The following is a 14729-nucleotide window of genomic DNA, read 5'->3' as shown; positions in this document are numbered from 1 at the left end:
AATGCATGGATAGGTTGTGATCTACATGATACATCCATATTGTTGAAATCACATTTGAATATTTGAGAATATTCTAAATAGAAAATATTAAATGGAAAATGAAATATTTTTTCTAGTGAAATTTTCAAAGGTAATGAAAAACATTTATTATATGTAGTAGGCTATTGCCAAATAAGTCTTTAATAAAGCAATGAATTATAAAATAAGAAAATTCATATTTTCAAATGAATCAAGTCTCATTTTTAGTATTAATTAACTTGATTACTTGCATTTTTCTATTCACTTCCATAAAATTTTTAAAGTATTGAATTAGAATATGTGTGTATGTGTGTATTATGTACATAGACAAATATGTATATGAAAATGATTATACATAACCATCTGTTGTGTATGTTCATGTATTTAGGACATGAGGTTCCCCAGAAACTAGAGAACTTTATTCTTAGAATTAATACCTCTATTACTGTGTGTTAGCAATTTTATTCACTCCTTTAAGAATGTAAAGGAGGCTGAGATGTGCATCAGAGGTGAACTGATGGTGCTGATACAGTTTAGTGTAGGCTTTTTCTCCCTTACTTAAATAGAGATAGTGATTTTTGGAGAATTACTCTTATGTTAAAAATGGTATCTTTGCATGACCATAATTTATCCCAGCACAATAATGTCTTGAATCTCATATTTATCTTTTATTATGCCAGATATTCTATAGAGCATAGAGACAAAGGTTCTGAATTTAGCAAATTTAAATGTCTTTTTGCTGAACTACAGCAGGGATGGGGGAAGCAAAGCCCAACTTTGTGGTGAGTTTTTTCTGAAATTGTATAATGATTAGATCATTTAAAAAATATCTCTTTCCTTACTGAAAAAAAGAAGAAACAAAAGCACATAGTTTGAAGTTGACAACTAAAATAAAAAAGGATAACTTTTAATATTCCTGTTGCCTTAGTTTATTTTATAAGCCTAAATATGTGATAGAGTTAATAGAGTTAATTTCTTTCTAAATTTCCCCCCAAAAGTAAACTATGTATCTGACCAGATTGGTTTTTTAAAATAGATATTAATTGATGGAGTTTCACATTTCTGTTATATTTAATTGCTTTGAATTTCAAAGTTAGAATTAAAATACTAACTCAAAATATGGTGATCATACTGATTTCTATATATTTTTGTTTTCTTGTGTTTCCAAATATGGCAACTTAATTTTAATTATAGATTATTAATTATCTATATTAAAAATGTATATGTTATGAAATATGGAGATTATATGTTACCTAATGGATAGAGAGATAAATTTAGAGTCTAAAAGATCTGTGTTCAAGATTTACTTCTGACACATACTATCTGTATGTCTCTGGGTGACTCATGATTTTTTTCATTCTTCAGGAAATTGCCTGAATTCATGTTGAAGAGAAGCTACTAATATGTATTGGTAGGAGTTGTTCCCCAGAGCAGGGGAATAATTTTGCAGGACCAATTTAAAATGAATGTGAAATATACCTTAAACTGCCCAGGTAGTAAGCAGTGTGTTTGCATAGTTTTGTTTAATAAAGATGCTCATCTTTTTTTTATAAACAGTCCTTTCCCCTACCCTGCTGTTTCTAAACTTTTAAATATATAAATCCTGCTAAAAGCCCAAGCAACAGTTTATTATTTCTGCACCTCATGATATTTGGGTACTCACTTGAAAATAATAATGAAAAATACTAAAAACAAATAACAGGAGAAATAGTTCAGTAGCTATATGTATCTAGATTAGTATTTTAGAATGGGTTCTTGGCATAAAAGCTAAGCATACATCATAAAAAACAACTGTGATTTAGATTCCTTTTCAGAGATTTTTTGATCTGACTTAGAATCTTTGAGACAAACAGTATCTTTGATGAGAGAGAGAAGTGAAAAATTATATAAAAAGGAACCTTTCTCCTTAATGACTTTTGATAAATTTCTTAAGGTTTTTAATAAATTTCTTAAGGTTTGGAAAAAGAATGGTAAAGGCAGTGATTTTGAAAATGGTCACTTTAATCAAACGCACTGTATATTCACAGGATAATTATTTTATGAAGATAAATAATTTTTTAATAAGAAAAAAGGGCCATTTTTAGTTTCAGAAAATGCTTTAAATAAGAAATAGTGACGTGCATACAAAAGCATAGATACAGAACCATTTCCTATGTTCCCTATTCTTTATTAATAAATTGTGTCTTAATGACATCTCTTTTCTATCCATTGATTAAGAAAAAACAACTTTTGCATAGTAAATCTTTAAGTTAAAGTTAGGTAGGCATCAATTATTTCTTTAACATTAAAATTATTTTATATCATCTACATTTCTCATTGAATCCTTTGTCCCACACCATCCTGCAGAATCATCTTTTTTAAACAAAGTAAAAAAAAGCACATAAAAACTAAGACACCAAAAACTCTGACAGATTTAGTGTTCTTTACCCATAGTCATCTTACATCTCTTGAAATAAGGAAGGTGAGGTACCTTTTCATATCTCCTTTTTTTGTAGGCAGTCTTGGTCATTTTTTTTTATAATATTCATTTTTACTTGTTTTGTTGTTTATTCTTCTTACCTTGTTGTAGATGTTGTATATATTGTTTTCCTTGTTGTATATATTGTTTTGCTTACTTTATTATTTATCAAATTATATGATTTTATTTCTTTCTGTATTTGTTCCCTTCAAAATTTTTAATATCATAATAATTTTCCATTGCATTTGTTTGTCATAGTGCCAATTTAAAAAAATGTTTTTGAATCTGTTATTTTGTTATTTCAGGACAAGTAGTTCAAGGATCACAGAATCAAGCAGCTAGACACGCAAGGGACTTAACTGTCTATCTGTGATTCTGGAATTGCTTTTTTAAAAAATATTTTATTTGTTTTCCAATTATATACAATAGTAGTTTCTACCTATTATTCTTTGTAAGATTTTGAATTTTATACCCCCCCACTTTCCCTTCCCTCCTCCAACTCCCCCATGAAAGTATGATAATCTTTACATTGTTTCCATGCTATACATTTATCTCAATTGAATGTGTTGAGAGAGAGTCATATCCTTGAGGAAAAAATTAAATATTAGAGATAGCAAAATTATGTAGTACATAAGATACTTTATTTAAAAATTGATGGTAATAGACTTTGGTCCTTATTTAAACTCCACAGTTCTTTCTATGGATACAGATGATTTTCTCTATCGTAGGTACTCTAAAATTGTCACTGATAATTACATTGATGAAATGAGCACGTCCATTAAGGTTGATCATCAAGCCCATGTTGCTATTAGGGTGTATAGTATTCTTCTGGTTCTGCTCATCTCGCTCAACATCAGTTCATGCAAGTCTTTACAGACTTCTCTGAATTCCCATCCCTCTTGGTTTCTGATAGAACAGTAGTGTTCCATAACATATTTCTACTGCAATCTGTTCAGCCATTCTCCGACTGATGGACATTTGCTCGATTTCTAATTCTTTGCTACCACAAACAGAGCTGCTATGAATATTTTTGTACAAGTAATGTTTTTACTCTTTTTCATGATCTCTTCAGGGTATAGACCCAGTAGTGGTATTACTAGATCAAAGGGGATGCACATTTTTATTGCCCTTTGGGTGTAATTCTAGATTGCTCTTAAGAAAGGTAGGATGAGTTCATAGCTCCACCAACAATGTATTAGTGTCCCAAATTTCCCATATCCCTCTAGAACTGCTTTCTTGAAATTTTGTGATGGCTGATAATCTCATCATATGTTAGATTTAACTATATTTTTAAAAGACTTCTTAAATTTTCTTTTAATTTTGTTTTCTACAGTTAAAACAGATTTTAAAAGTAAAACTGTATTTTAATTAGACCTCTTGGTCAGTGAAACTTAAAATTTTCATTAGAGTGAGATGTTAGAACCTTTTTTCTATTGTTGTATATGTTTTTTTTTAAATACCATAACAAGTCTTTAAATATCAAGTGTTTTATAGCTTGATGTGATTTGGGTTTATGGACAAATAACTTAAATGTCCTAATATTTCTTTTTTATTTTTCTTTGATTTTGTTTTGCAACACCTGGCGGGGGGGGAGAAACTGATGAGAATGAAACCCGATGGCAGGGGCTTAATTATTATGGCATAGAGCAGGAAGATTAACACTCACACTCTAGACCATTTCAGCACGTGGGCTAGAGCAGATTAGGACAACCAAGGGGTCTCAAACTGTACCCAAGCATGTGAAGACTTTCTCTGGTTGAATAGTCCAATGAAGACATTTTGGTCTATTGGCCACGAAAGGCAGCTGAAGCAGGCGCTGTGGAACACTTAAGAGCTTGGTTAGACATTGAAGATGCCAGTCACTCACTGCATCTTGTGCCACCAGTTGTCTTGGGATTGTGACAACTTTGGAAGGCAACTTTTTGCAACTCTTTTTTAATGCTTAAATACTTTCTTTCACAGTTTGAAGAAATTTGAAGAAAAGAATTTTTTTAAGTCCTCTTTTGGTAGATTACTTAAAAAAACATTGATTGCAATCAAGTGGAATGATGTAAATATTATTCTCTTCATTGTTTTAGATTGTTTCCAGTTTTAAGACTACAACATCACGGGCAATTTGCCAATTAGTGAAGGAATATGTTGGCCACAGGGATGGAATCTGGGATGTGAGTGTTACAAGGACGCAGCCAGTGGTGTTGGGAACCGCTTCTGCTGGTAAACTTTGAAAGATTTAAGAACAAACAACCCCCCCCCCCCCAGCATCCATTCTAGTTTTTGGAAACAAATAGTGATAACTTGATAACTGACCTATTGCTGATATGATGCTGACCAAAATAAAATGATCCAATTGAAATATGTATTAATCTAAAATCTAAATGTGGTTTGGTTAATCCCAAATGTTTGAGTACATCTCATTGTAAATCCCAGTAAACAAAGCTATTGAAACAGATGTCAGGGTGACATTGTCTAGTTCTTTGGTGCTTTTTAAAAAAAATTTCTTGTCATGACTTCTATTTGTTGAAAATATTTTGATGAAACATTTTAATTTTTCTTGGGTGCTAAAGCTCTTTAATTTTCAAATATAGCTCTTCTAAGTTGAAAGTTTTTCTTTTATATAATTTTGTTCTCTTTACCTACCATTATATTTAACTTCAAAGTAAAATTAAGAGGTTTTTTTTGAGCTTTGCTCCCCTTTTTTTATTCTACCTTTTTTTTGGGAGACTTCTCTGATTATTTTACCCCTTGCTGTTATTGATGGTAAAATCATTCTGATTTTAGGAGCATATTCAGTTTTTGTGAAATTCTCAGTGGAATTCTATAATGGAATTTTCTTTATTATTTTTTTTATTATTTTTATTTTTTTTAAGTTTTTTTTTTTTTGTAAGGCAATGGGGTTAAATGGCTTGCCCAAGGCCACACAGCTAGGTAATTATTAAGTGTCTGAGGCTGGATTTGAACTCAGGTACTCTTGCCTCCAGGGCCGGTGCTCCATCCACTGCACCACCTAGCTGGCCCCCCCTTTATTATTTTTAATAAGTGCACACAAAGAGTTCATGGTTGGGGGAGGGAGTTAAACTTTGGAAATAATTCTATAACAGTAGTAGAAAATAATTCCATAAATATCTTTCTGGTCAACAAAGGATAATGTTTTATTACAAGTCACTGTAAAATAATGTATTATTTTTAAAATAACAAATTTATTATAAAATTATTTACTGAGCTTGTTGAATATGCCTGCTCATTCTACTTTGGTTTTCAAGGGTAAAATGGAAACGGCAAAATAAAACCACTTTTAATTAAAACAAAGTTGAGCGAGTTTTAGCCAAAGTTTTTTTCCCTACCCATCATGAAATTCTTCCCTGGTAAAGATAATTTCTGAAGTTTTCTTTGGGGCTCCACAATAATGAATTTGATAGTTAGTATTTTAAGATCATTCAGTCAGCCATCTCATTTTACAAATCAAGGAAATGAGACCCCAGGAAATTTAAGTGACTTGCTTAAAAGGTCACTTTGAAATAGAGATGATTTGATGAGAAAGACTGACTGAAATCAAATGGTAGAGTTCTAAGAGAAAAACTTTCTTCTCATGATTGCTGAAAATAGACCCAATCAGCTATATGGGTTGGTTTGGTATCCTAAATCATCCTGTTATTTATAGACAGTCTTCTACAGGTTAACCCTGAGATCTTCCTATATAGTCTTCTGTGATCCTTTAATGTTAATATTGATTTTTACTTATGAGGCATGTACTATATAAGTGTTTAGAAGAGAACCTATTTTGTTTATTTTTTAATGCCTTATAAAATTTGATAGTAATTTTTTTGTAACCCGTTGTAATTTTCAGACAAATTAGGGACAATAATATTTTCAAATCCACAATGATATTATCACCAGCTTTATTTAGTCAATTGTTTTATTCACATAGAAGAGATTTTTTTAATAATTGTAGTCTAGGAACTAGATATTTAAAGCAGAACAAAATCTTTGCCTCAGGGAAGTTCTAAGGTAGAATATTCAGAAAATCTCTGATTTGGAAGAAAGTTTCAAGATCATGAAGTCCAAACCATACTAAAAAAAAAATCATTTCTACAGCTATTTTTAAAGTAATTTCATCTAACCTTTGCTTGAAACACTTTCACAAAGGGGGAATTGCTTTTTCTGAAGGGAGCCCATTTCATTTTGGCCAGGAACATTTTTAGGAATTGTCAGGAAATATTTTCTTAATTTCAAATATAAATTCAAAAGAAGTTTGTTGTGTGACACTTTTTATAGAAGATGTAATTTTCTAGTTGAAATATGGACAGATAAGGAATTGAGACAGGAGTCAGGATGGAAAAACTTTTATTTCCAATTTCTTTAGAGTTAAGAGTTTTTTAATTATTTTGTTTGAAATGGTGCTAATTATAAATAAATATAAATGAAACATAAAAAGAAAACTTGTTAATCCAAGTAAAAATTTTTATGTTATCATTATATCTGTCTTGAATTAGAATGTATAATCAAGAATGAGCTATAGCAATAAAGTGAGAAAAGTTATATTTAGTTAATTATCTAAATAGATCTTCAGAAAGAATGTCATTTTTCTTTTTTCGTCATATATAAAGGAACTTTAAACTTTTTTCCAGATTTATATTTTCTGGATATTATGAAGAAAATAACTATTCTTTTTGCATCTTATATTTGAATTACTTCTTTAATTATATACTAAATAGACAGTAGAAGTTACACTTTCTCATTAATTATTTTAAAAGACATAGTCTTTTTAAGAATAGCTTGTAAGGAATATTTTACTGGCATGTTATTTAGCTTTATTTTAATTTCTCTTGAGAGTAGATCAATTTCATAGGGTGTTTTAAAATCTAGTAGGTTTATTAATTACATAATTAAATTAATCTTTAAAGGTTAGTTAAGATAATGCAGTTATAAATTTTCTCAGTGACTAAGGAACAATTCATTGGATCAAATTTGTGACTGAAATGACAAGTCACCTAGTAGAATGGAAGATATATTTGGACAGCACTTTTGTAGTTGGCATATTTAAAAATATTTTATTGATCATTTATGATGTTAGGATGTTAATATTTGATCTGCTTTCCTTATTTTATGGGTGATAGGTATTGTTCAGATAGAACTTTCCTTTCTTTTCTAGATCATACAGCTTTATTATGGAGCATAGAAACTGGGAAGAGCCTTATCAAGTATGCAGGCCATGTTGGGTCAGGTAAATTTATGTAGATGTGGACTTATTTGCTGTCAAGAGTTTATTTTTCTTATTTTGATTTAATTTATATAACTGTCCACTCACATGACCAATTCTTGGTTGCCACTTGTAATATGTTGTCTCTTTATCTTTACAGAGAAGTTAAATACCAAGGTAGGGAAGTGTTTTGCTTGCTCTAGATTGTCCCATCAGTAGTAGTGTTCAGCTTGTTTTTGTTAGAGTTTTTCAAGACCTTTCTTTAGCATGACCTCTCAGGTAGCTAATCCCATTCCTCCTTGGAACTCACATTAGTTAGATATCAGACTTTGGAAAATGAAATACATCCTTTTATTGTAGCTTGATTAGCAAACCTTTGTAATTCCTAAGATCTTATCTTTTATCTTTTCATTTCAATTTAAAATATTGTTAATTCAGGAGTCTGTCATAATTTGTATGAGTAAAAAATCTTTTGGGCTATATAGTTTTTTATTAAACTCGAATTTTCACTATTTTATTTATCCACCTTTAGCTTGAGAATTTTTTCAGATCTATAAAAGTTCTAAGACTATAGCTTCTATTAAAAATAAGTTGTAATTCTAAGTATTAATTGTCTTTCCTCTCTGCCTCACATTACAAAAACTGTAAGAGTTAGAAATTAAGGTAGCTAGTCACCTCTGTTAATTGCCAGGGGCCTTAGGGAGAGGTTAAAAAATATTTGTACTCTGTCATTATTGGAAGCTTTTTTGGTTATTATTTTCATGTCTCATCCATCTATATCTGTTTAGAAAGAAACAAAAATTAACATTATTTAAGTTATATTTTAGGCTATTAACATTCTGAATAAATAAAATATTCAGTTTGATCCTTGATATCTTTTTCTTTAACTTTGACAGATAATGGCTAAGTCATGTTTTTAATAAGATAGTGTGTTATATTCACATCATAATAATTAGTTTTGTTTTGTTTTCACAGTAAATTCCATAAAATTTCATCCTTCTGAGCAGGTTGCTCTTACTGGTATGTGGAATTTTTATTTATTACACAAAAATATTAATTTTAATGCTTACTCTTTGTATCCTGAATCCCTACCACTGTGTTTGGCACTTATTAGGGAACTCGGTAAATGCTTGTGGACTGATAACTGATGCTACTAATAAATGTTCACTGGATGTAAACAATATTCTCAGCATTATATAGATATGTCATGAACATTAAGCTGCTCTATGTAATATATTCAAAAGGTAAACATATATTTGGAAAGAAATTTTTTATTCCATCATATAGTATAATAATAGCAAGGTAATTAGTAACTGTTAAATATGTCATCCTTCTGGACCTTAGTTTCCTTATCTGCAAAGTCCTTGCCTAACTTGTGAAAACCAGATGAGGTAATGTGTGGGTAAGAAGGTAACTTCTTGTTTTTGTGATGCAAATGAACTAAAGCTGTTTATATCTAATCCAGATATTAAGAGCTACATAGAATTTGGTTCATTTCTGTATTGTCCTTCTGACTCTTAACTGTTTTTGCTGTCTCCTTTTATATTGTTTATATAAAAACAGATAGGAAAAATAGACTCTACATTTTACCAAAACTAATTTTCTGATACATTGCATGAGGTATCAAGTTGTTTAGTTTTATGTATTTCACACATGCAAAAAAGGGAAAAAAATAGATAATAATGCAGAGCCATGATGTCATTAACTTGAGGACCCCTTCCATGCATTCAGATCCCATGTTTCTATGCCTTCTTCACCTGTGCAGCTTTATCCATGTCTTTTTTATGTATCTTTCTTAGGGGGACCAGCCATCTTGTTTTGGATCCATTGTTTATTCTTTAACAAGATACACCTCATCTCCTAATGTTCTCCCTCTCTCCCTCCCCTCCCTACCTTGTATTTTCTATTTATTCTCTTTATTTATTTTGAATAGTACATATATGTAATTTTTCCCCTATTAGAATATGTCCTTGAGAATAGAGTTTGTTTCATTCTTTGTATTTACAACCCAATACCTACTCTAGTGCTAGCACATAATAAATACTTTATGACTTCTTATTGAATGGTTGGTTGTCTTATCCTGATCATTTTTACCACATAATCAATCCACCTACATTCTTTGATGTTGTTTTTATATATCCTTCAGTATTTTTGTTTGCTTGATTTTTCATACACAAAGGAGAATTCTTATACTGTAGTCAGACAGGATGTGACTGTCTTCTGTTTCCCAGCAGATAACCAATTTTTGTTGGTCTGGGGAGATGCCTTCTTTCTTTTTTTTTTTTAATATGAATTTGTATATTAATTTTTCCAACTACAAGCAAAGATAGTTTTTCATCATTCAATTTTTTGAAAGATTTTGAGTCCTAGTCTTCTTTGAAAATACCTCCATTCCCTCTCCTTTCTCCTTGACAGTGAGTAATCTGATATAGGTTACACATATTAACTATATTAAAAATATTTACATTTTAGTCATACTATGAAAGATGAATCATAGCAAAAGGGAAAAAGTCATGAGGGGGAAAATAATGCATAAAGCAAAATTTTCTAAATGGAAAATCGTATGCTTTAGTCTGCATTCAGAATGCATAATTTTTTTTCTGGATGTGGATGGTATTTTCCATCACAAGTCCTTTAGAATTGTCTTTGATCATTATACTGCTGAGAAGAGATAAGTCTATCCAGTTGATTAAAACACTATTGCTGGTGATGTGTACGGTGGTCTTCTGGTCTGCTCACTTCACTCAGGATCAGTTCATGTACGTCTTCTGAGCTTTTCTGAATACCACCTATTCATGATTTTTTTACTGAGCAATAATACTCTATCACATTCATATAACAGATTTGTTTAGTCATTTCCCTATTGATGGGGGTGCTTTCTTTCTCCTGGGTTTTTACCTTCACATTCTCAATGGTGTCCCTTCAAGAATCTTGCCAGTTGAAGTCTTCACGAAGATCTTCATTATCAAGAGATGGTGATGATGACGAGAATTCTTAGTATGCTTTAGCCATATACTAATTTAACTCATTTTTTTTTCATTACATCAAACTCAGCTTATCTAAAACTGAACTCATTATTCATTCCACCCCCCACCCCCCAACTTCCTTCTTTCTAACTCTTCGTATTACTGTTGTGGGCACTACCATTCTCCTAATAACCAGACTCACAACCTAGGTGGTAATCCTTGACTTAACACTTTTTTTCACCTTTCATATCTAAAGTGCTGCTAAGTCTACCTTTTCATTGTATCTCCTACATGTCCCCTTTCTGACATTGCAACAGTCCTGATGCAGGTTCTCATCACTTCGTAACTCTATTACTGCAATATGACTTGACAAGCAGTTGTCATTGTCATACCATATGACAATGATGTTTTTAAGTTTTCTGGTTGATCTTGCTGTAGCACTCAAAAGTGATCTTCCTAAAGTACATTTTGACTGTGACATGCTCCTGTTGTTCAGTCAGCTCCAGTGGTTCCTTCTCACCCCAAGGATCAAACATGAAATCCTTTTTAGCTGTGACAGCCCTTCTCAGCTTGGCCCAGGCTGATTTTTATAGCTTTCTCACTTTGTTTCCTTACATATAGTCTTTGATCCAGTGACATTTGTCTCTTTGGTGTTCCTCACTCAAGATCATCCTGACTGCATTTTTACTGGATTATCTCCCCTATCTGGAATGCTCTTTTTTCTTATCTTCTTCCAAGATTCTTTTAAGTCTCAGGTGAAGTTCTTTAATGCCATTCCTAGTGCGTTTAATGCTTAATCCTTCCAGTTTCTAGTGTGCCGTATCTTGTTTATACAGAATTGTATACATGTTGAATTCTTGGGGTCAAGCATTCTTCCTTGTCCTGTAGCATGGGACCTGACATGTAGTATGTCTTATTAATAAATGCTTGCTAATTTAATTTGTGCCCATCATCACTTGGAAGTGATTGGGTGTTAGGATCTTATCTATAGGTACAATTTTTAGATAATGTATATGTATCTACACACACAAACACATAAAATTTTATATTGATACATATAAATCAACCCTTTGTTTATCCTCTGTAGTGGAAGTTGGCCTTTCTGATCATCTTATTTGCTTACACTGATTGTGAGCACTACAAAGTAAGTTGATCATCCATAAAATGAGGTTTCCTGTCACCTTTCATTCTAGATTCAGTGTTCTTTTCAACTGAACCATCAGGCTCAATAAGCAGGTTAATATTCCTTCTGGCCCTTTTGTTGAATGAATCATGTTTCATGGTGAAATGGACTTGTAGTCAATTATGGAGTTCTAAAATGAGCCCTAATATACCCTTTCAATAGGAAATAGTTCATTTTCTCCAGTGGTATAACTACTCAGTCATTGAAAAGAGATAGACATTCATAGAATAAATTAATCTTTATGGAATGGTCTAAGTAATGTTTAATTCTTAACATCATCATCTTCTTCAACTTCCTCAAAGTCAAACCCATTATTCATGATCTGAGGCTAGGATATGAGGGAGGGAGGCTTTGAAAAACAGGAACTCTTACCAAGGTCATGTTCACTGGATCTTTGTGTGTCTTAAGATTATTATATTAACTATGAAGTCCTTGCAGAAATCCTGAATTGATGCTGAATTAGGCTTGATAAAACTGATAGCATTGATTGGGTTAATACTATGATCAATATATTCTGATCCTATGAGTGAAGAAATAGGGTAGCCTAAAATTGAGGTTTGCCTGTTGTGATGATCAACTTTACAGGGAAGATAGTTGGCTCTCTCTTTGTGTTCTGATACCAGAAGAAGACAAAATGTATTGATCAAATGAGAAATTCCAATATTCTTCCTCATGGTATGAAATGTACTTAAGTTATGACAACTTTTATTGTGCATTGTTAACCAGAAATTATAAACTCTTTTCATTTGCTATTGGCAAGAGTTTTATACTGTCCTTTGTATTGCAGTAATTTTATAAGTCACATGGCAGTGTACTTAATCACTATAGGGTTATCAAAAACAAAAATTAAGAAACTATCACTAAGCCAAGATTAGATGAAATTGGAAATGAAATGGAAAAACTATTCAATTCTCAAAAGGGAAACGTTAAAGAACCCCAGGTCATTGAAAATCCTTTTGGCATTACAAATTCTAAAAATCACATCTAATAATGAAATGGATTTGAAAAACAACACTAAAGTCCCAAATGATTTTTAAAAACATTGAAATTCTTAAACTGAGATTTCAAAAAACTTTCCAAAGGCTACATTTAGTTTGTCATTGGTAGAACTTTGAGAATCATTTTCCCAGACCCTATCAGTAGAGGCCTTGATTCAAGCTAAAAACAAATACAATGATAAAATAAGATAAATTTCATTTAAATTGCTTCATTTAAATTGTAGTAATTACTAAAGGTTAATAAATTATAATATTTTTGTAGTGGGAACATCAGTGGAAGAGATAAGAAAATAGTTTTAAGGTGGTTTATAAAAAGCTTAATTCTAAAACAGTAGATCAGTTTTGGCATGTTTATGTGTGTATGTATGTATGTAAATGCCAATGCATATATGTGCATATGCATATTTATAGATAAATAACTTACAGTTAGGAAGACCTGAACTTGAATCCTGCCTATTTCAAGGACTTACTGTGTGACCCTGTGCAAGTCACTTAGCCTCTGCCTGCTTCAGCTTTTTGATCTGTAAATGGTGATTAGCACCTATCTCCTGGGTTATAAAGATCAAATGAGATGTTTGTAAAGTACCTTGAAAAACCTGAAGTCACTATGTTAGTGCTTATTTTTATCATAACATGATATATCATCATTTCATATGGTAAACAAGCTTTGTGAGATTCCATTCTAGATTAAATTAATAGGAAAGGTAATCTATGTATATGTTTATATATATGTTTATATATACATATGTATATGTGTGTGTATATATATATATATATATATATATATATATATATATATATATGTAAACCTTGAACATTAATAAGTTTATTTTCCCTCCAATGAACGGGGTCTATTTTCATGATAATTACTTTGTTTTACTCTTCCCTTTATAGTGGATGATTGTTCACAGCAATATCTTAATGTTCAAGAAAGTTATTTTCTATTGTCTTCCCAATTGACATTAATAGTATTTGTTTCAAAAATATTGCTCATATTGCTTAGCCAAAATAATACAAAATATTTTCTGGATTATGTATCTATATTGAGAAATGTTTTATGATTTATTCTTCATAGCATCTGGAGATCAAACAGCTCATATCTGGAGATATATGGTACAGCTGCCAACACCTCAACCTACTACAGATACTAGTGTAAGTACCTTTATTTAAATGAAAAATTCAGTTATGACATTAACTTTAGTTCTATGAATATGTTACTTAAATTTTTTATAGCCTAATTTTAGACTTTTGCCATTAAATCTGTTGCATTTTTTTATAAAAATATTTTTATCATGTATTTATATATAGCCTGATATCTCCCTGCTTTGTGCTTATTTGCCAATACCTTATAAGTTTTTCAAGCAGAGAAAGCTAAATTGTTAAATGAACATCTAATTATTTAAAGATAAACGTTTTGACCATGACTATCAAATTTTGAGAATTTTGACGTTTCTTCCAAGAAAATTATATAATCTTTTTGGTTTTGAATTGAGTTTTGATATAGATTAGAAATTTGAAAATTCTGGAGGACTCTATTCTGTCTGAGAATATATAAATTTCATAGGAACTTAATTGTGAACAGCTAAATTAATATTTTAAATTTAGATGTATGTCATTTTCTTCACAGTGGAAAATATTGTTTAACTAAAATTAATTTAGTTTAAAATTAATCTCATTCTTTTGTGGATAAATTTTGCCATACAAGCAGCAAGTGAATTATGTAGAAACTAAGTGAGTATACATTTCAGTCTAAAATATAAAGCTATGGTTGAATCAGGAAATTTCACTGTATAATTATCTGGTGATAATTCATAATTTGTTAAATTTTGATATTGCTTTTATTTCATTTTTCTCTTCCTTGTGCTTGGATTGAATATCATAATCAACTTGTATCTAGTTCTGTCTATGA

The 14729-nt window shown here is 30.9% G+C and overlaps 1 protein-coding gene across 4 annotated transcripts in view; it reads left to right on the top strand.

Annotated features, from left to right (window-relative positions):
- The window catches only part of WDR37 (WD repeat domain 37), an 89555-nt gene that overhangs the window by 36392 nt on the left and 38434 nt on the right, over positions 1 to 14729 (top strand). For all 4 annotated transcript variants that reach the window (XM_074193217.1, XM_074193218.1, XM_074193216.1 and 1 more), the window contains exons 6-9: positions 4555 to 4690; positions 7626 to 7697; positions 8649 to 8693; positions 13896 to 13972. In XM_074193217.1, the coding sequence (XP_074049318.1) occupies positions 4555 to 4690; positions 7626 to 7697; positions 8649 to 8693; positions 13896 to 13972 (330 nt within the window). The remainder of the gene's footprint in view (positions 1 to 4554; positions 4691 to 7625; positions 7698 to 8648; positions 8694 to 13895; positions 13973 to 14729) is intronic.

This window comes from Macrotis lagotis, chromosome 7, assembly GCF_037893015.1.
Source record: "Macrotis lagotis isolate mMagLag1 chromosome 7, bilby.v1.9.chrom.fasta, whole genome shotgun sequence".
Classification (NCBI taxonomy): Eukaryota; Metazoa; Chordata; class Mammalia; order Peramelemorphia; family Peramelidae; genus Macrotis; species Macrotis lagotis.
This window is presented reverse-complemented; position numbering and strand designations above follow the sequence as displayed.